This window comes from Cynocephalus volans, chromosome 10, assembly GCF_027409185.1.
Source record: "Cynocephalus volans isolate mCynVol1 chromosome 10, mCynVol1.pri, whole genome shotgun sequence".
Classification (NCBI taxonomy): Eukaryota; Metazoa; Chordata; class Mammalia; order Dermoptera; family Cynocephalidae; genus Cynocephalus; species Cynocephalus volans.
The window spans coordinates 43,902,293-43,921,651 of NC_084469.1; the positions used below are offsets into that span (position 1 = coordinate 43,902,293).

At 50.5% G+C, this 19,359-nt stretch overlaps 1 protein-coding gene and 1 pseudogene across 2 annotated transcripts in view; one reads left to right on the plus strand and one right to left on the minus strand.

Annotated features, from left to right (window-relative positions):
- PEMT (phosphatidylethanolamine N-methyltransferase) overlaps nucleotides 1–2,940 on the minus strand; it is an 84,674-nt gene extending 81,734 nt beyond the window's left edge. Inside the window, exon 1 of one of the 2 annotated variants that reach the window (XM_063112511.1) lies at nucleotides 2,782–2,940. In XM_063112511.1, the coding sequence (XP_062968581.1) occupies nucleotides 2,782–2,844 (63 nt within the window). In that variant the 5' untranslated portion in view covers nucleotides 2,845–2,940. The remainder of the gene's footprint in view (nucleotides 1–2,781) is intronic. The other variant, XM_063112510.1, reaches the window with a different exon arrangement.
- A 3,210-nt stretch (nucleotides 2,941–6,150) lies between these two features.
- LOC134387359 (transducin-like enhancer protein 6) lies at nucleotides 6,151–18,860 on the plus strand (annotated as a pseudogene).
- Nucleotides 18,861–19,359: the final 499 nt, after the last annotated feature.

Below are 19,359 nucleotides of genomic sequence, written 5' to 3' on the forward strand. Positions count from 1 at the left end.
TACGGGCATCATACCCAGCTGCACTGTTCAGTACTGTGGCAGCCACTAGCCACGTGCGGCTATCGAGTGCTTCTATGCCATGTGACGTAATGGTATTTTTCATATATATTTTGGTAACAATAAAATATATTGTTAAAATAATTTTTTATATTTCTTTTCTATTTTCTATTTCTTTTTACTTATTTAATGCACCTACTGGAAAAGTTTAAATTCTATGTGACCTATGATGTTTCTACTGGATAGCGCTGAGATCCTGCAGCTCAGATGCCCATGGGATGAAGAAAAACCTTGACACTCTCAGGCCAGGGACTGATGTATTTTAACACGAGAGATTTTGATGGAGGAGGGAGAGCTACTGCGTAAGATGAATGCATAATGTTGTACATTGTTGGTTTTTTTTAAAAGCAAAATCCCTTGACAACAGGAAGCTTAACTGTACCAACAAGGGCAGCAGTGGAAAAAACAGATTGTTAGTCAACAAGGGTCACCCTGACCTGTCCCCCCCAAGATGCTCCCAGTTCTCTCCAGCTGCAAAGCCCCATCAGGCTCTGGAGAGAAAGAAGAGAGAGCAGAAAAGCCCTCCCCACATACACCCAGTTAATGACCCCTTAGCCCCCGGCTGAGCCTCTCATCTATCGCTTCTAGGTGTAGAACACAGGCCTTGCTGCGATAACCTGCAGCAGCCCCACAACCCTCTAGCTGGCTCTGCCACGGGACACTGCCTCCTTGCATTCTGCCCTGCGGTTCCAAGGCTTCCCATCCCCAGTTAATGGCAACCCACCCTTCTGCACGGAATCACTTGTCCAAGAGACATCCATCCCCTAAGCCAGGTTTGGTGTTCCAAGTGCCCTTTCCCTCTGTGATTGACAGCCCTGTCACTGACAAAGTGGGTCTAGAGAGTCTCTCATGGCCATTGACAGTGTAAGATTCTAAGGATTCCATCCCATAGATAAGATTGTTCTCTCAAGGGTGGCTCCTGGGGCTGGTGATGACCTGTCCTGATCTGGGTAGTTGCAACAGGCAGTGCTCTTTGTTAAAATGCAGGAGCTGCACATGTGTGACCTGTCACTCATCTCACTGGATATCACACTTCAATAAAAAGCCTAAAATAAAAATAGTAGTCTGCTGTCTTCTGCTGCCCATCATCCATGTCAATTGTCCCACACTCCCTCAAGGCCAGCTGCTAGCCTTCTGTGCCCCCTCAAGGTCTCTGCACATGCTTCCTTCCCCAACTTGTTCATCCTCAGGTCTCAGATCCTAGGTCACCTCCCTCACAGACAGGGAACCACACGATCTTGGAATTTCAATCCCACCTCCCCACCAGCTACTCTGTAAAATATTGACCAGGTTTACCTCCTCCAAAGAACTTTCTGTGTTTCCAGGATACTATGGTTTGAATGTTTTTCTCCTCCAAAGCTCATGATGGAACTTAATCCCCATTATGCTAATTGAAATGGGGCCTTTAAGAGGTGATCGGATTGGGAGGACTATGTTCTCATGAATGGATTAATCCATTCATGGATAAATGGGTTAATCGTTTGGTGGGTTATCAGGGAACAGACCGGGGGCTTTATAAGGAGAGGAAGAAAGCACATTAACATGCTCTTGCTCAGTCCCACTACCTGACACCGTGCACCACCTCGGTATTCTGCCTAGTTCCCACCAAGAAGGCCTTCCCCAGAAGCACACCTCAACTTTGGACTTCCCAGCCTCCAAAACTGTTAAGAGAGAAATTCCATTTCCTTACCAGTTACCCAGTTTCAGTTGCTTTGTCATAAGCAACAGAAACAGACTAATATACACTAGAATAAAAGCTCAGTGAGACCTGGCCCTTAATTGCCCCAACATCTGGCCCTCAGCAGTCCCTTGATAAATATTGGCTGTATCAGTGAGTGAATAAATGCATGTGTGAGTAATGGGTAAAGGGAAGGGATGAACTGGATTAGAGGCTGCTTCGGGCAGAGATGTCCCTTACAGGTTCCATGAAGAGTGGTTGATGAAAACAATGAATGAAGGCTCTAAGAAGAAGCTTGGATAGAAGGAGAATGCAGGGGGTAGGAAAACCCATTGGAATTGGGAGCCTGGGAAAAACAAACTCTCTGGCCCATGACTCTGCAGAGGGGCAGCCTCAGCAGGCAGCCAAGTCCCACCAGGGCCCCTCCCACCCATCCCAGCACAGTGCTTTGCACCCATCTGACCCGTGGGGAAGCCAGGGTCCCTAGCACTCTCCCACCTCAGTGGCAGAGCTGGCCCCTGCCGGCGGAGAGATGAGACTGGGGTAGGGCCCTGACAGCGCACATCCACAGCTCTCACCAGCCACACGACACACTCCCAACATGCATGCTCATACACCCCCAACATGCATGCTTGGCATCCTTCACACTCACACACGCTCAGACACACACAGCCTCGGTCATACGCATTCACGCCGGGACACACACTCGCATAGCAACCCTGACTGCACAATCCCCGAGAGTCACACGCACAATCCCAGACACAATCTCAGAGCCTCACACCTTCCTGGAGACTCACGCACAACTTCCAAGGCTCACAGAACCTCATACACACACACACAACAGCCTCGGGAACCCGCTCTCTGACACTTGAAATCTGAGGCTTACACGCGCGCGCACCAGCCACGCCCCCACCACGCCCCGCCCCCGTTGCCTGGTAACGGAGCGACCCCGCCCAGCAGGCGTTGGTGGCTGCGCCAGCCGCTACACCCGGCCGGCCCTCCCGACCTCTCTCCTGGTTTCCGCGGCTGGTCGGCCCCGTCGGTACCTTACTGAAATCAGTGTTGCCGAGGCCTCCGCAGCAGTCGGGCCCTGCCACCGAGCCGCTCATAGGCTCGGGTCCCCGGTCCCCAGATCCTTTCACCCGGGGGGACCGCCTCAGGAGTAACACGCAGGGTCCACGCGCAGCCACTCGCCCCCGGAACCGGGCCCATAGCGCTGGGAAGCGCGGCCGGCCGGAGGGCTTTCGCCGTGACCCCCAACTTCTCCCCGGGCCTTCTGGGAAATGTAGTTCCGCGGCGCCGCGAAGCGCCTCTTTTCCGGTTTGCGGTGGCGTCTCAAGGAGCTGAGAACCACAAGTCCCAAGATCGCTCGCGGCAGGGCCTGCGGGTGTCGACGCGGAACGCGGCGGTATCCCCTTGAATTCGGCCTCCCGCCCTGTCTCTTGGCTCCTCGGCTTCTGCATCCGACCCTCCACTGACCTGGCGTCCCTGTCCTTGGCTGGCGGCGGTGGGGCAGAGGCTTGCGGCCGCGGGTCGTAGATAGAAGTAGCTTCCCTTGCAGCGGCCCGCGGACTTGGACTTTGGCCCAGGCCAGGCCCCACCCCGCAACCCCCGTCTGAAATTCGCTTTTGCCGGGAGGCGGTGCAGGCAGAGCCCAGTGTGTAGCCTCATGTCTCCGCGGTCCCCGGGACCTTTCGCTCAGCCAGAGACCTCTCCTTCACTCATTCGTTCCCTCATCCATTCTCTCATGCAGTCCCGAGTATTTGCTGAACCCATCTTTGTGCTGAGGGTACAGTACAGTACAGTAGCACGGTGACACAAGGCCCCTGCCCTCACTGTCACTAGTGGAGGTAAAATACAAAACATAAATGAAGGATTATTACTTGGAATAGTACTATGATGGAGAAAACTGGGGCTAGGTCACTTGGTAACAAGGAGTATCACCTGAGAATGCTCAGGGCAGGTACTAGACTTGCCCAGTGTGGGAGCAGGGCAGACTAGGAAAGGGGGTGGCTGCTTCCTGATCTGGGTGCCTGGCTTCTCTCCACCTTGGCCCACAGCACTTACCAGTATTGAGCATTTACTGAGCAGCCACCGTGTGCTCTATTCTGTGTTGACTGCTTTGCGGATAGTCCCCATCAATCTTCACAACATCTTTAGGATGGTGCAAGCAGACCAGACCGAGGAGACAGGAAGGACACTGGCTTTGCAGCAAGCACTAGATGTTACTGAGCGCAACTTTCATGTTCCTTAAAAGTAAGAGGGAAATATGTGTTGGTAAAACTCGTCACCTAGAAACTGGCCCATGAGAAGGGCTTAATAAGCATTGGCCACCAATAGGGCTGGGTCTCTGACTGCTGTTACTGACAAGTGTCAGGAGCCTTTCCCTGCTCATGGTGTCCAAGCAGGGCCTGCTGGAGTCAGAACCATTTTGGGGGAGCCATCCCTGTGGAGGGTTAGAAATCTTGATTTTCATTTGATTTTTAGAATAGGGTTTTTAGGTAAGTACATATATGCAGCAAAAGCCCTTGGGTAGGAGGCCACAGCCTACAGCCAGGGTGCGACAGCCCATCTGTTCAACTCTAATCATTACTTATGTATGGGATTGTATACTTAAATAGAGCTAACAGGTGGTTGTCATACTGATCCTGTTAAGAGATTTTAAGAATTGCTGAAGGGAAAGATGTGAAAAAAAATGTTTGCTAGAGGCAAGTTGTCTGTTGGGGGGAACTTTAGAAATAATTATACTTCGATTTTGTCATAACAATGTAACTTTTGCTTAAGGAGAGGTTATACTTTACATAATGAGTGCAGTTTGACCAATTCAGCTTTTCACAAATTGTACTTTGCAATGTCACATAGTTAATTTTACTGATGTTACTGGTTTCCATTGTTTAAGCTATACTTAGCCATAGATAACTTTTGTAACACTGCCCACGTCCTTGTGTCCTTTTGTAATGATTGAATCAACTGAATCTTCTTGTGAAACTTCCTTGTCTTTACAATAAAAAACAGAAGCTAACTTTGAATCGGGGCTGCACCCAGTTTTCTCCTTCTAACGGAGGAGTTGCTGGGGTACAGACTCTACAAGATTCTCATTGCATTCATGGTGCTTTGAGTAATCCTTTTTTCATCTCTGTTACACAGTGAGAAGTGTAATACATCCCAGTGGCAGGGCTCCTAGCAAGCATTCCCCCTACCCACACCACATGTCCACTGCACTGGAGACCAAGCCTTCTCCTGGCCCATGTGGTCACTCCAGTTGTTTCATTAAACCAAGAAAATGAATTTTTGTGTGTTTGCTTTATCTGGGAACAAAGAACTGTAAATGTCAGAGGTCACACCAGGACTGATGCAATATGTTCCTTCACCCAGAACCCACCCCGCCGTCTGTGGAAAGCAAACACCCCAACCAGAAGCCATACTTGCAACTTGAATGTGATTGGGTTGTTTAGACCAAAAACCTCCTGCGGAAGATACTTTTGGACAGAATTCCTTGCCTGAGCCCTTTGAAAGCTCTCACATCTGACAGCCTGCAGAGAAATCATTCAGGCTAAACTCTCTCACTAGAGTATTCCTTCCATGGCATCCCTGGCAAATGGAAAAGTCGCTTCTACTTACGTGCCTCAAGTGATGGGAGGTTCACCACCTCTTGAAGTGGCCTGCTCCACTGTTGGACAAGGATGTTTGTTCATAATACCCACCAAACCAAAGTCACCCGTACTGAAGCTTTAACAAATAGAGCTCTTTTCTTACCCTCAGGGTTATCTCTCTTTGCCCCTTGATAGCTCTTCAGACATGAGAAGCCATTTATTAGGGAACATCCCCCAGTGTGCTCCAGGGCAAAGCTCCAGATGGCCTCTCTAGCCAGGACATTGCCTCTACCTCCCCTCAACTCCCCAACCCCCCAGCCCCTGGCACCGGATGTGGTTGCATCCACCCCCAACAATCACTAAAGTGGGCTCTTATTACTGAAATTAACATTTGCTTATCGGAAGACTTTGGGTAGAACCTAAACCCTTCCCGACCTCTGAATCTACTTTCTGTTCATAAAATATGTGTAATAATATGTCTTGAGTGAAACCATTGTGAGAATTAGAGGTAATAACTTCTACAAACCTGGCATACAGTACATTCTCGGTAAATGTTTGTTTCCTTCCTTTCTGTATAATTGAGGCTCAGTGGTTAAAACTACACTTGTGGACATACTGCTGGGGTTTAGCATCAGCCCAGCGCTGGGGTCCAGGAGAGTTGGGTGGCAGCTCAGGGGCCTTCCGAGTTCCTGGGAGGAGATAAGGGTGAGAAGGAGCCAGGACGGGTACTCAGAGCTGCTCTTCAGACAGCATGCACTCCAGGTCATCAGAGACCATGTTGTCACCCTGAGTTCTTTAAAACCAGGAAGGTAGTGAGGGGCCATGGCCACAATGCCCAGCACCCCCTTCCTAGATTCAGGCCTGATTGCCCTCCTCCTACCCGTGGTGGGTCCAGGAACCAGAAAGCGGCAGGTGCAGCAGGAACCAGGTTCAGCTGGGGCAGGGCAGAGGTCATCCGGAGATGTTTGCCCTGGTAATGAGTTCCCTCCCCTTTCTGCCCTGGGCTTTGGGAAAAAAAACCTTTCCCCTGTGACCTCCTACTTGCTGGAAACAGGGTGCAGGAGTGAAGTCACCCGAACTCAGTCCTCCACAGCCTCAGGCAGCCTGGAAAACACCAGCAAGGATGTCGGTACTGGCAGAGGTCTCTGCCTCCTCAGTGTCCGCAGCATCCACAGTGCACAAACCCCTGCCTTCCTGCCGGCCTCCTTGCTGTTCCTGGAACAACCCAGGGCCTTTGCACGTGCTGTTTCCTCTGCCTGGGATGCTCTTCCCCCAGAGGTCCTCCAGCCTCTTCCTCACTCTGTTCAAGTACTCTCCACCCCCCCCCTTGCCCACTTTATTTCGCTCCACAGTCTTTATTGGCATCTAACAAATTTATTTAGTTTACTCATTTATTTTGTGTAGTGGCCGTCTCCCCCACTAGAACGTGAGCTTCATGAGGCTGGGGATTTTCATCTATTTATATACAGCTCTTCCAGGCACCTGGATCTGTGCCTGGCACCAAGAAGGCACTCAATAAATGAGTGAATGAATAGTTCTGCCACTCCCAAGTTGGACGACCTTGGGAAAGTCACTTTTCTGGACCTCAGTGAACCTGTCTGTGGAATGCGAAGGGTGACCAGGTCTATCACCCGAATAGGAGATCGAAGCTACCTCTTGAGATTGAAGTTCCTGCCCCACCACTTCCTGGCTATGTGACCTGAGCAAGGTGACTGACCCTCTCTGACTCTCAGAAGACAAAAGAAATTCCTAAATATGAAAACAATAGCTAGTCTGTTTGAGCTCCTGCAGGCTGCAGACCTGAGCTCAGCCCTTGAGCCCAGTTTAAGCCTCACAGCTGCCCCGTGAGGTAGGGAGTGTTGCTCCGGCTTTCCAGACGAGGGGACCAACTCCTGTGAAAGAGACTCACCCACAGTCACTCAGCTGAGTGAGTGGCGGGGTTGAAACCCGCTGCCCAAGGCCAAGCCGGGGCTTTCACGCTCCCCAATCCTGCCTCCCCAGGACTGAATGAGATCGCAGACAAAGCCCAGCACAGGCTCCAGCACCTACTCACATAGCCGATGCTCGAAACTCATCATGTCTCTGCCCTCTACTCTGCTTATTTTCATCACATCCGCCCTTCAAGGTCCAGTTCAGTCCCTGTCTCCTCTGGCCTCTTCTCAGTTCCTTCCAGCCACAGGGCCTTTGCACCTCGCGTCCCCACCACCAGGTACACTCTTCCCTTCTCTTCTTGGAGACGAAGGACATTCCTTCCGCTGTCTGCTTTACCCACTTCTGCATTGCCCGTGTGCACCTGCCACGCACCGAGCAGCTGCTGGGCACTCACTGAATACTTGCTGAATGAATGAATGAGACCCACATTGAATTTTAGTCCAGTGAAATTGTCCCTCACAAACGGAGGCAGAGTAAAGATATTTCAGACACACAGAGGCTAAGAGGATTCATCACCAGCAGGCCCTTCTTGAAAAGAAATCCACGTGGGGTTCTTCCCAGCAGGAAAGTTATCCCAGTTGGAAGCCTGGGAGTGCCGGCAGGAATGAAGAATGCTGGAAAAGGCACGTGTGCAGGTAAATCTAAATGAATATTAGTGTTCGTGACAATCAAATTATCTTGTGGGGTTTTAAATACTTATCTTGGTAACTGAGAGACGAGGCAGGAAAATATTAGTAAAGCTGCACATCTGAACATTATCGACGTCCATAGGACTCTCCCCTACAACCGCAGAGTGTGCCTTCTTTTTCAGGTCACACAGAAGATTTGCCAAACTATACCCTGCACTGTGGCATAAAGCCAGTGGCAACAGATTTAAAAGGATTGAAATCATATAGTTAACTCTCTTAAACACAGTGGGATTAAGCTAGAAAAGAGGAAGATAACTTAAGAATTTCCCAATGTTTGGAAATTAGGCAACACATTAAATAAAAACAAAAACAAAAACAGAATCAAGGTCTAGTTAAGCCAGCCTGGGTCAGGTGTCCATCTATGGACTGACAATGTGGGGCACTATAAGTGGCTCAGGGCGGATCAGGTGACTGACCCTATTCAAGCCACAGTAGCCAAGGGGAGGGTGGGTGACCAGACATTATGAGAAGTTGGCATTTCCCACTTAATCTCACCATTAGTGGAGTGGGGTCGAGGCCTGGGGTGAAGCATTGAGTGCCAGCAAGTGCTCCAGGGACTGACAGGGTGCTCCATGGTGCCAATCACAGCAGGCCTCACCGCAGGAGCTCAGAAGTGAGCAGCATGTAAATATATGTTCCCCTAGAGGCAGAGAACTGCTGAACAGAGGTGTGCAGATACTGTGGATTGATTGAATTGTGTCCTCCAAAGTTCATATATTAGAAGCTTACTTCCCACTGTAACTGTTGAGGGTGGGAAGTCGTATTATGGTAATTCAAAGGTGGGGCTTGGAAGTGGTGATGATTGTAGGACCATGCCTAGTGAATGGATTCATAATGGTGGTCAGGGGCGTGGTTCTGAGGACTTTAAAAGAAGAGCACATGAGAAATTCTCTCTCTCTCTCTCTCTGCTCCACCATTTTCTGCCATGTGGGACCACTGGGTCACTGTCACCACCACCAAGGCCTTCACGAGATGTGTTCCCTGGACTTTGGACTTCCCAACCTCAGAAACTGTAAACAATAAATTTCGTTTTCTTTACAAAGTATCCAGTTCCAAGTATTTTCTTACAAGCAACAGAAATGGACTAATACAGCAGGGGAAGGGGAGAGGGGCAGCGTTCAAGAGGACAGCAGTCATGAATAAAAGTGAGGACCAGGCAGGACCTCAGTAAAAACACTTTCTCTCTTGTAGCACACGGGTCAGCATAGTGTGTGGAGTCTTGCTTAGGACAGACCCCAGAAGCACAGAGAATACAGACAGCCAAACTGCTTTGTGCCCCTGCGGAATAAAGTTCTCATTTCACTGCATACTCACCGGCATAGAGTATTAATATTCCAAAAATGTTTTCATATATTTAAAGTTGAATAATTTCACATTATTTTATTTGGCTTTTCCTCCCATTATTATGATGCTTTTCACATGTGCTTTTTCCTTTTTAATTAAAATAGTGTTTTATTTGCACTCTTTACCAATACAACTTCTTTTTGTGCCTTTTTTCAAAAAGACTCATGAGCCTTAGTCTTAGCAATCTTTTGAACTAATTAATGTAAATGAATGGGGCTATTGTAACTTTTAAGTGATTTAAAAAAATTTTTTTACCTTGAAAGTTTTCCAACCCACCAAAAATTGCAAAAATTATATAATAAACACCCTATATCCTTCACCTAGATTTACCTCTTAACATTTCCTGGCATTTGCTTTATCTGTTTACATATACTTATTTTTTATGAACTATTTGAGATAAGATGCAGGCTCTTCAACAGGAAATCTCCTAAGAACAAAGACATTCTCCTATAAAACCACAGTTTGTTCAATGATCAAAATTAGGAAGGTTACCATTGATACAATGATATTAGCTAACATACAGCCCATATTCAAATTTCAACATTGATCTCTAATGTCCTGCACAGTGTATTTTTTCTCAGATGCAGGCTCCAGTCCAGGATCAAGTGTTATCTTTAGCTGGCTTTAATCTAGAACATCTGTTTTTGTCCTTCAAGAAAGACAATGACCTTTTTGGAGAGTACAAGCCAGGTATTTTGTACACTTCTCCTCAGGAGGGTTTGTCTAAGGAGGCCTCATGATTAGCTAAAGGCTCTGCATTTGTGGGCAGGAATGTCACCTACATCCTGCTGTCCTAACACCTGTGATGTCACATCATGGTGAGCTATGATCACTGGTGAACAGCAGGTCTCTCCTCACAGAAGCATGTGGGATTTCTCTATTTTTAAACTCTGAATGACCACCTCCGATGCATTGTTGTTATTGATTGATTCATAAAACTCCTGGGGTGTGTAAAGCCCCTCTCTTAAGGGCAGCTCTGATGAAGCCGGGTTTCAGTGATTGTCTGAGGCTAGCAGTGGGGTAAGCTGTCAGCCCAGCCCCTTGCCAGCCACCCCTGCTGCTTGGTTGATGTGTCCTTATAAATGCTGACATTCCTGCCTCCCTCATGACACCAGGCAGGAGAGAAGCCATGTGTTCTGAGTCTGAAGGGGAAATCACCAATGAGTGAGCCAACATCCCAGCAGCAATAGACTCACTGAATTCATGGAAGATCCAGGGGGAGGATCCAAGAGAGCCATTGCAGAAGGCTGAGGAGCTGGGATCTGGGGAAGATCTGTTCCCAGCCATCTCCTGGTCTGGCCTCTGCCCCTCCCAAGACCCTGCCTCTTTATCTGTAACAGGAAGCACCTGGGTTAGAACCTGTTCAAGTTTCTCCACAAGGGCAATTGGCATTTGAGCAGGACAATTTTTTGTGGTGTGAGTGGTCTTGCAAAGTGCAGGATATTAAGCATCCCTGGCCATCATCTACAAAATACACTCCCAACCCAAAACACCCCACGAACATTTCCAAATGGCTCCAAGGAGGGTGTTATGGCCCTCAGTTAAGAACAGCTAGATAACAGCTGGTGACAGCAGCTACTGTGTATTGAGGACTTCCTATGTGCCAAGCAGTTGATATACATTATCTTATTTCCACTTCATAACAATCCATTTTACAGATGAAAAAAGTGAGGCCCAGAAAGGTTAAGCAACAGCCAAGAAGTGTCGGAGCCAGGACCCCAGTCCTGGTCGACCTGACTCCATGTCCCACCTAGTCACCTGCGTGCACTCATCGTTCAGCAAACATGCACCCCGCCATTCTGCTCTCACTGTGGGCAGAGTGTACTGCCCTGTGCCACTGACTTTGTGCCTGACCATGTGACTTGCTTTGGCTAATGGAATGAGAATGGACAGGACACAAGCTGAGGATTCAAATGTGCTTGTGAGGTTTGATATGGCTTCTTGTGCTCCAGTGACCTACCATGCAGAGTACATATCCTGGGTGACTGCTGCCCCTGCAGCCTGGGCCTCAGAACAAACAAGCATGTGTGGAAGAGACCTGAATTCATTCCAGGCCAGCTGGCCTTCAGACTGAGACAGAGCCACCTGCGGAGCCTGGACCAGATCAGCCAGTCCACACTCAACCTGCAGACCCAAGAGCATGAGCATAAATACTTGTTGACATAAGCCACTGAGTTTGGGTTGGTTTGTTATGCAGCATTATTGCAGCAGTGCTGACTGATACACCTGATCCTGGGTCCTAGGACCAGCTTGACCACTCACCAACTGCCAGAGCTGGGGCAGGTTATTTGCTTCAGCAGATCCTTGTCTACCCATCCGTATAATGGTACAGTAGTAGTACTGACCTTACAGGCCTGTTGTGAGGATCAAAGGTGATAACATTCTAGCACACTGCCTGGCATACAGAGAGTGTTTAGTAAATGTCAGTTATCCATTACTACCGTCACCACGACGACGACTGTTGTTGTTAGCTGTGACCCTCAGGATCGAGTAGGCAGACCTCACCTCCACACTCAAGATTCCCGGAGCACTTCGCCCTGTCCTAGAGATGCTCCATGCCCCCTGACTCATACTCGCCCAGCGCCCCCCACACAGCCCGCCCACAAGCATCTGGAGTGGACTGCTCAGGCACCCCCTAGCCAAGTACCTCATAGTGAGGCCCAGCCAGGTCAGAGTGACCCACTGGAAACTCAAAGCCAACCTTGATCCTCCCCAATGGGCCTCAACCGCCTTCAGCCTAGGATTTACATACCTGCCCTCTTAGCAACAAGCCAGAGCCCAGCAACAGGGCCCACCCGCTCGTGCAAGAGTGTGAATCTTAGTGTTTGGGTCTGCGTTTCAGTGTGTGTGTCTGTTTGGGGGAGGGTGCCTGTTCCAGTGCGTGTGTTTCAGTATGTGTCTGTGTGTCATTTCCAGTGTGTGTTTCAGGGTGGATCTGTGTGTCTGTTTCAGTGAGTGTGAGTGTTTCTCAGCATCTAGGTGACTGTGTGTCTGTTTCTCAGTGTGTATGTGAACGGGTGTGGCCGTGTTGCGGTGTGAGGGTGTATGTGGGTCTGTATGTTTCTCTGCGTTTCAGTGCCAGTGGGTGTGTCTGGGGGGGGGGATGTGTGTCTGTGTTTCAGTGTGTGTGGGAGTGTGTCTGTGTTTCAGGGCAGTGGCTGTGTGCGTGTCTCCAGACTCGGAGTATTGCTGTCCAGAGGCTGCCTGAGAGCTGATCAAACAGCCATGCCCTTCTGCCCCCGGGGCCAGACACACCTGGAGTCCATCCCAGCTCTGCCACTGACCCACTGACTGATCTGGGGATCTGGAGCAACCGTCCTGACCTCCCTGAGCACCCACCTCCTCATGGGGTTGTCACAAAGGTTAAAGGCAACCAGCCCTGTTGACCCTGTGGGAAGCTCAGTCCGTACTCAAAAGGAGGAAGAGATGAGCACTGCAGGGCTGGGGGGGCCTGGGGGGTCCCCAACACCCAGCAGCCTGCAGGGGGCACCGCAGGGCCCAGGGCTACAGACTTCACACTCCTCAAGGCCATCTCGTGTTCTGTTCTGTTCTTCTTATTAGACTTAATTTTTCAGAGCACGTTTAGGTCTATGGAAAAAATGAGTGGGAACTACAAAGAATTCCCATATACTTTAAATAAAAAATTTATTGAGATAATTCACATAACATAAAATTCACCATTTAAACATTTTAAATTTTAAATTATACCTTTTAAAGTGGACAATTCAGTGTTTTTTTTTTAACACATTTACAATGGGGTGCAACCATCACCAGGGTCTAATTCCAGAACGGTTCCATCACCCCAAAGAGAAACGTGACACCTATTTCCCTCCGCAGCCTCTGGCAACTGCTAATCTGTTTTCTGACTGTATGGATTTGCCTGTTCTGGACAGTTCATATAAATGGAATCACACGGTGTGTGGCCTTTGGTGTCTGGCTTCTTTCGCTCAAGGGGCGTGTTTTCAAGGTTCCTCCACGTTGCCGTGTGGGTCAGGACTTCATTCTTTTTAAGGCTGAATAACATCCCGCTGTATGGACAGAGGCACATCGTGTGTCCCCTCATCAGTGATGGGCATCTGGGTTGTTTCCAATCAGAGGCTATTGCAAATCACACTGCTGTGAACATTTCATGTACAGGTTTTTACAGACATGATTTCATTTCTCTTGGTTATTCCGTAGGACTGAAATTGCTGTGTCATGTGGTAACGCGACGTTTAGCCTTTTGAGGAACGTTAAGACCGCTTTGAAGAGTGACAGCACCGTTTTACATTCCCACCAGCAGTGCACGAGGGTTCCAGTTTCTCCACGTCCTCGACAACACTTGTCATTTCCTGTCTTTTTGATTAGAGCCACCCTTGCAGATGTGAACTGTCCTGTTGTGGTTTCAATTTGCATTTCCCTGATGGCTAATGAGGCTGAGAGTCTTTTCTGTGCAATTGGCCATCTGTATATCTTCTTCGCAGAAATGTCTATTCAGAGGCTGTGCCCATTTTTAATCGGGTTAGCTGGCTTTTTATGAGTGAGTTGTAAGATGAAGGGTAATTACGTATCAGGAAGGATTTAAAATTGGATGTGGGATGTTGCAGCTTCTCAAGGCTGTTTCCTGTTTCCCAAGGAGACCCTGTCTTCAGGTCCCAGAGGCAGCCCCACTTCAGGGCCTGCTCAGCCCTCCAGCTTTTCATCCCATAGTCCTTCCTCCACCTCATCTCTAGAGAAAACCGAGCATTCCTTCCCCCTGTGGCCTTTCCTTTACCGAATCAAGAGCTTAAAGTGTTTTTGCAGACAAGAGCTGTTCTTTCTCCAAACACCAGTACTGCTGCTGTTGCCTTGCATGTATGCAGAAATATCTACAGCCAGTTTCTTCAAAATGGAATTACATGTTTTTCCTTCCAGTCACTACACACAATGCCTCCTAATTCTCCATTACCTGCTCAGACCGCTACTTCAGACTGCGACGCCATCCACCTGCTGGACTCCTCTCCACAGAGGTCTCCCAGGCACCTTGTCCCCACCTCCTCCTACATCTTCCCCTCCACTCCCTATCCCATGACTCCAGCCCTCCCCCCACCCTAGGTCCCAATCACCCAAACCAGACACCCAGGTGCCACTCTGACCCCTCTCCCTCCCTGCCACGGCGAATCAGCCATCGACTCCCATAATTGTGCCTCTGAAATAGTTCTGCTCAGGCCTCGTCAGCTCTCACCTGGACAGTAGCGACCGCTGGTCTTCCCAGCCTCCACCCTTTCCAAAGCACCCTCCACCCAGCAGCAAGTGACTCCCCTGCTCAAAGCCCTGCCATGGCGCCCTACTGCCCAGAACAAAATCCTGTTTTCTCAGGCTGGTATATGAAACCCCTCCATAAATCAGTTCCTTCATTTACTGATGCATGCATTCATTCAATTTTCTGAGCACTTACTCACCTATGTGTGAGGGACTGGGATACCTTGAAACAAAAGACAGGACTTGGAGGGGAAGTAAGCTGTAACAGGGTAACTAGCAGTACAGTCAGGGCCTGTAGGGGGACAATGGGAACAGAGAGGAAGGGACCAAGCACAGTTTGTAGGGGGCTCATGGAGGAGGTGGTCCCTCAGGAACCACCCCCACTCCAGCTCCATCAAATTACCTCAGTTCCCAGAATGCACCATGCTGTTTCCTGCCTCAGGGTCTTTGCAAACCCACTGAAAACCCCTTCCCCCATCACCCTTTTGGCAAACGCCTCTGAGCTTTCCCAACCTGGTTAAACTGGCCCATCCTCTGGGAAGCCTCTCCACGTGTGCCGTTGACCTGTCAACCCGCCTTTGAGCACTTCCCCACCCCGCCCCTGCAGAGACCTCATTACAAAGTTGATCTTCTGCAGTCATCATTTTATCTATGATCTCTCTGGGAAAGGAAGTGCCACGTTGGCTTCGCTTTTGGATGCTGCAGACAGAGACATCAGGGAACAAGTGTGCTGCCCCCACTCCCTGTACCCACCTCCCCCAGGGAGAAGCCAGCCATTCGTATCTGGAGCTCTGGCATCTGCTAACCCAGTGGCTCTCACCCGGGGATGATCTTGGCACACACACACACACTCCAGGGACACTGGGCAATGTCTGGAGACATCTTTGGTTGTCACAGCTGGGCAGGGGAGGTGAGGGGTGCTATGGACATCTAGTAGGTAGAGGCCAGGGAAGCTGCTACAATCCTACAATGTGCAGGACAGCCTCCAAAACCATGAATTATTGGCCCAAAATATATTGTGCCAAGGTTGAGATACCCTGTTGTAACCCCAGGTGCATATACAGTTGTGTGAATGTGTTTCAGGGTAAGAGGACATTCCTAGGCCCAGATGAGCTTCCTGGAGGCGGCCCATGCTCCGGGTTTTATGTTGGGAAGTCCAGGGGCATTGAGGCCATTCACTGGCTGGGCTGTGGGGAGCAGGAGCTGCAAGCAGGGGCTTGGAGAGACGAGGAAGGGGGCCCTGAGGAGGGCTGTGGGCCCCTTGAGGACGGGAGACCTGCTCTCATTGAAGCCAAGTTAAGAGATGGTGGTATCTCTGAGAGGGTGAGTGGGTGCCAGGCTGCCCTCCACCTCTGAGGGGCCAAGTGTGCCCAGACATCTATGAGCTCCCTTCTTCCTGGGCACACACGGAGACCCCATTCCCCACCCTCCTGCAGCTAGGTGTGGCCATGGGACAAGCTCCAGCCAATGGAATGTGAGAGGAAGTGATGTCACCACTTGCTGCTGCCACCCTCACATCCTCGTTCCCCATCTCCCAGCTGAACGACAGGACCCTGGCGACCTGGAGGACGGCAGAGCCAAAGACAGAGGCGTCTAGGTTGAGTGACTGTGCCAAGCAGGCCCCACTCACTCCTGGGCCCCTGCCAACCCCCGTGGGGGTTGAACAAGAAATGTGATGCGAACAAGAAAAAGTAGATCTTTATCGTGTGCAGCCCTGAGGCTTTGGGGTTACTTGTTACAGCAGCTACTTCTATTTAACTAATACTGGCCGGCATCAGCAGACTATCAAAGGTGGAAGACAAAGGACGCCTTCAATTTTCCAGGCTGACCGAGCTCTCAGATCCTGGGCCCGGGTGGGGCAGGGCCTGATGGGTCAGACGCCCCCCAGTGCAGGGAGGAGGTGCTTCCTCTTGGCCTGAACTTGGCTGACCTTCACAGCTTTCTCCATCCCAGAATATCTCAAGACAAAGGTTGAGCTTTGGCGACCTTCTCTGGGCTCCCCTACCCCTGCTTGCTCCTGGCCGGGAGTGCGTGTAATAAGTCCTGCCTTGTCTCTCCCCGCCTCCCATAGGAGTCTCTGGCTAAAGTCCAGGAGGCTACAGCCTGAAGGTGACCTCTCTGGGCCAGCCCAGCCTCGGGTGCTGCCTCAAAGAAACCTCGCCTCCTCCTGGGATGTCTCACCCTAAGAGTTGTCCGGCCCCGAATGACCAGGATGCCCAGGGTCAGCTCATAAAGCAGTTGCCCGGTTTCCCCTTCATCTGACTGCTCCGTTGGAGTGAGGCAGGACAGAATAGGGACACGGCCCACGACGGCTGCTCCTAGATATTCAGACTGCATCGGCCAGCACCTGCACACCAGGAGGAACAAACGTGCAGATGACCTATATGACCTTCCACCCTGGACACCAAACTGGAAAGGATGAAGGTATGGGAAAGTAACCTCACTGTGCGTGACCAGAAACTTCAGAAACTTAGGGACGCGTGACAGGAAGCTGATGCCATCTCACATCAGCCTATTAGGCCTTAATTACGTTAGATCCTCTCCCACAGCCCCATATTCCTTCCCTTAGTTAGGAGAGAGGAACGCGCCCAGCCCAGAGAAGCATATAAACCTCCCCCTAGGAATGCGGGGTGTGCGTTTCTCCCTTGTGGGGACGCCTGTGCACTATTTCCACGCATACTTTCGCTTTATCACAAAGTCCTATTATGTTCCATTTCTCTGTCCCTCTCTTCCTTTCCTTTCACCAGTCCAGTGAAAGATTTTTTTTTTCATGGATAGACCAAGAACATGGAACCGCCACCTGGTAACAGAAGGACAGTTATCACTGGCTCCACAAGGACCGGCAGGATCTACAGGAACATCACAAACTAGTAGAAAACTTCGTCCGCATCACAGAGACCTGCAGCCAACTCCCAGGCATCAAGTCCATGGAGTGCCAGGTGGGCCAGGCCTCACCTGGCAAACACAAGCCCACCAGGACAATCGGGAACCAGCCATCCCTGAGCTGCCCAGGCACCTAGCAGTCAAGACCCCACAGGAGTCAAACTTGGAAGACATTGTGGCCACAAGGTCATCTGACTGGCTCCAGCCAATCTTCAGCGTGGATGAACAGCTAGAGACTCAGCTGTCCGGCTGGGACAAGGAGCCCCAGTTTTGGTGAGATCTCCTGACTGCACATCTCTGAGAGATTTTTGCTGCTGTCCACAATAGGGTGGAAGAGCCAAGACAGACACAGTCTAGGCACCAGGCCTGAAAAGCAAGCCTCCGGGATCAGACCTGGGGACAGAAACATGTCCCAAAGAAGCCTTGAGTTCTTCCATCCCCAGCCTGCCTGAGATGGCCTCCAGCTCCCCTGAGGGTTCTCAGAAAGGGAGCACAATTCCAGACATGGCCCAGGAGCAGAAGCCTGCTAGAAGAGCCCATCCGTTTCTAAAGCCAATATCCTGAGACTCCGAGGACTTCGAAGGTGAATGGCAGAGGCCGCATACCTTGCTCCAGCAATCCAAGAGGATGTCTGTCCCACTCAAGCTAGAAAAGATGCAGACACTAAGACACAGGGAGTCCATGCTCCCCGCGGCGGTCAGGAGCTTCGTGTGGCACACCTTTACCTATGGCAAGGGTGGCGTCAAGGTGTGGAGCCTGATCCCCAAGCCCCACCTGTCTGTACAGATTCAGACCCTCAGACAGCAGGGCCCTGCTTACAGGCGGCCACAGCCTGGCCAACATGAGCATGTGGGACCCGGTGGCTTCCTGCCTGCATGTGAAGGCCAAGCTGCCCTGTGGCTCTCAACCTCAATGACAACGTGGTCCTCACCAGCTTCACCAGTGGCGTGGTCAGGATCTGGGACCTGCAGGATCAGAGCATGATCAGGGACCTCACAAGCCACCCAGATGGAGCCAAGAACCTCATGGTCAAAGACCGCACAGTCTGGACAGGGGGTCTAGATGCCTGTCTGTGGTGCTGGGACCTGAAGACAGTCAAGGAGCCTCTGGAGTACCGATTTGAGTCTCGGATCATGAGCCTGTTCCACAGCCCTCAGGAAGACCAGGTGCTGTTGGGCTTGGCCAATGACCAGCAGTGGCTGCAGCATGCCAGCTGGAGCCTGGAGCACAGGGTGGGATGCGAGGACTTCACCATCCTCAGCCTCAAGTGCTCCCCCTCTGGCCAGTGCTAGGTGAGCGTGGGCCTGGACGACGTGGTCAGTGTCTACAGCACACCTGTAGGAACACCAGTGTTCCGGGTACCTGAGACCCTCCTTCCTCGTGTGCTTTGACGTGTCTTCCAACAACTGCCTGATGGTCACGGGCTCCAGTGACCATGCCTCAGTGTACCAGATCACCTACTGAGGGGCCTGGCCATTGCCATTCCAACTCTGGCTCCTTTTCTATCTTCTTTTCCCCAAAATGGGACACAGTGGTGGGAGGAAGTGGTTGCTGGGAGGGGTCTTCTACAGCGTGGCAAGATTCTGCTAGTGGTGTGCAGACTCTGATCTCTGTCACATCTAATAAAGCAACAGGAAAAAGCAGAAAATAATAAGATGAATATCCTGTGTTGATCCTGAATGATTCCACCCCTTCCCTCATTAGACTCTTGTAGTTTTTGCCAGCCTGGCAAGTGGGGCCTTGAGTAGGGCTTAATTTGATTTTTAAAAGAAAAGGGATTCTTGCACCCTTAGAGTTGTGCGATAGTTTGTATCAGCTGCACAGTCTTCGTGGTCTTCCTTGATGGACCATGAGTCGTTTGAGCAGGGGGTCTGGGCCTGATTCACTGGATATCACCAAGGCCGGCAGGGGGCTCAGCACACAGCAGTCCCAAGGACCTGGTTAGGGATATCTCTGAGCATGC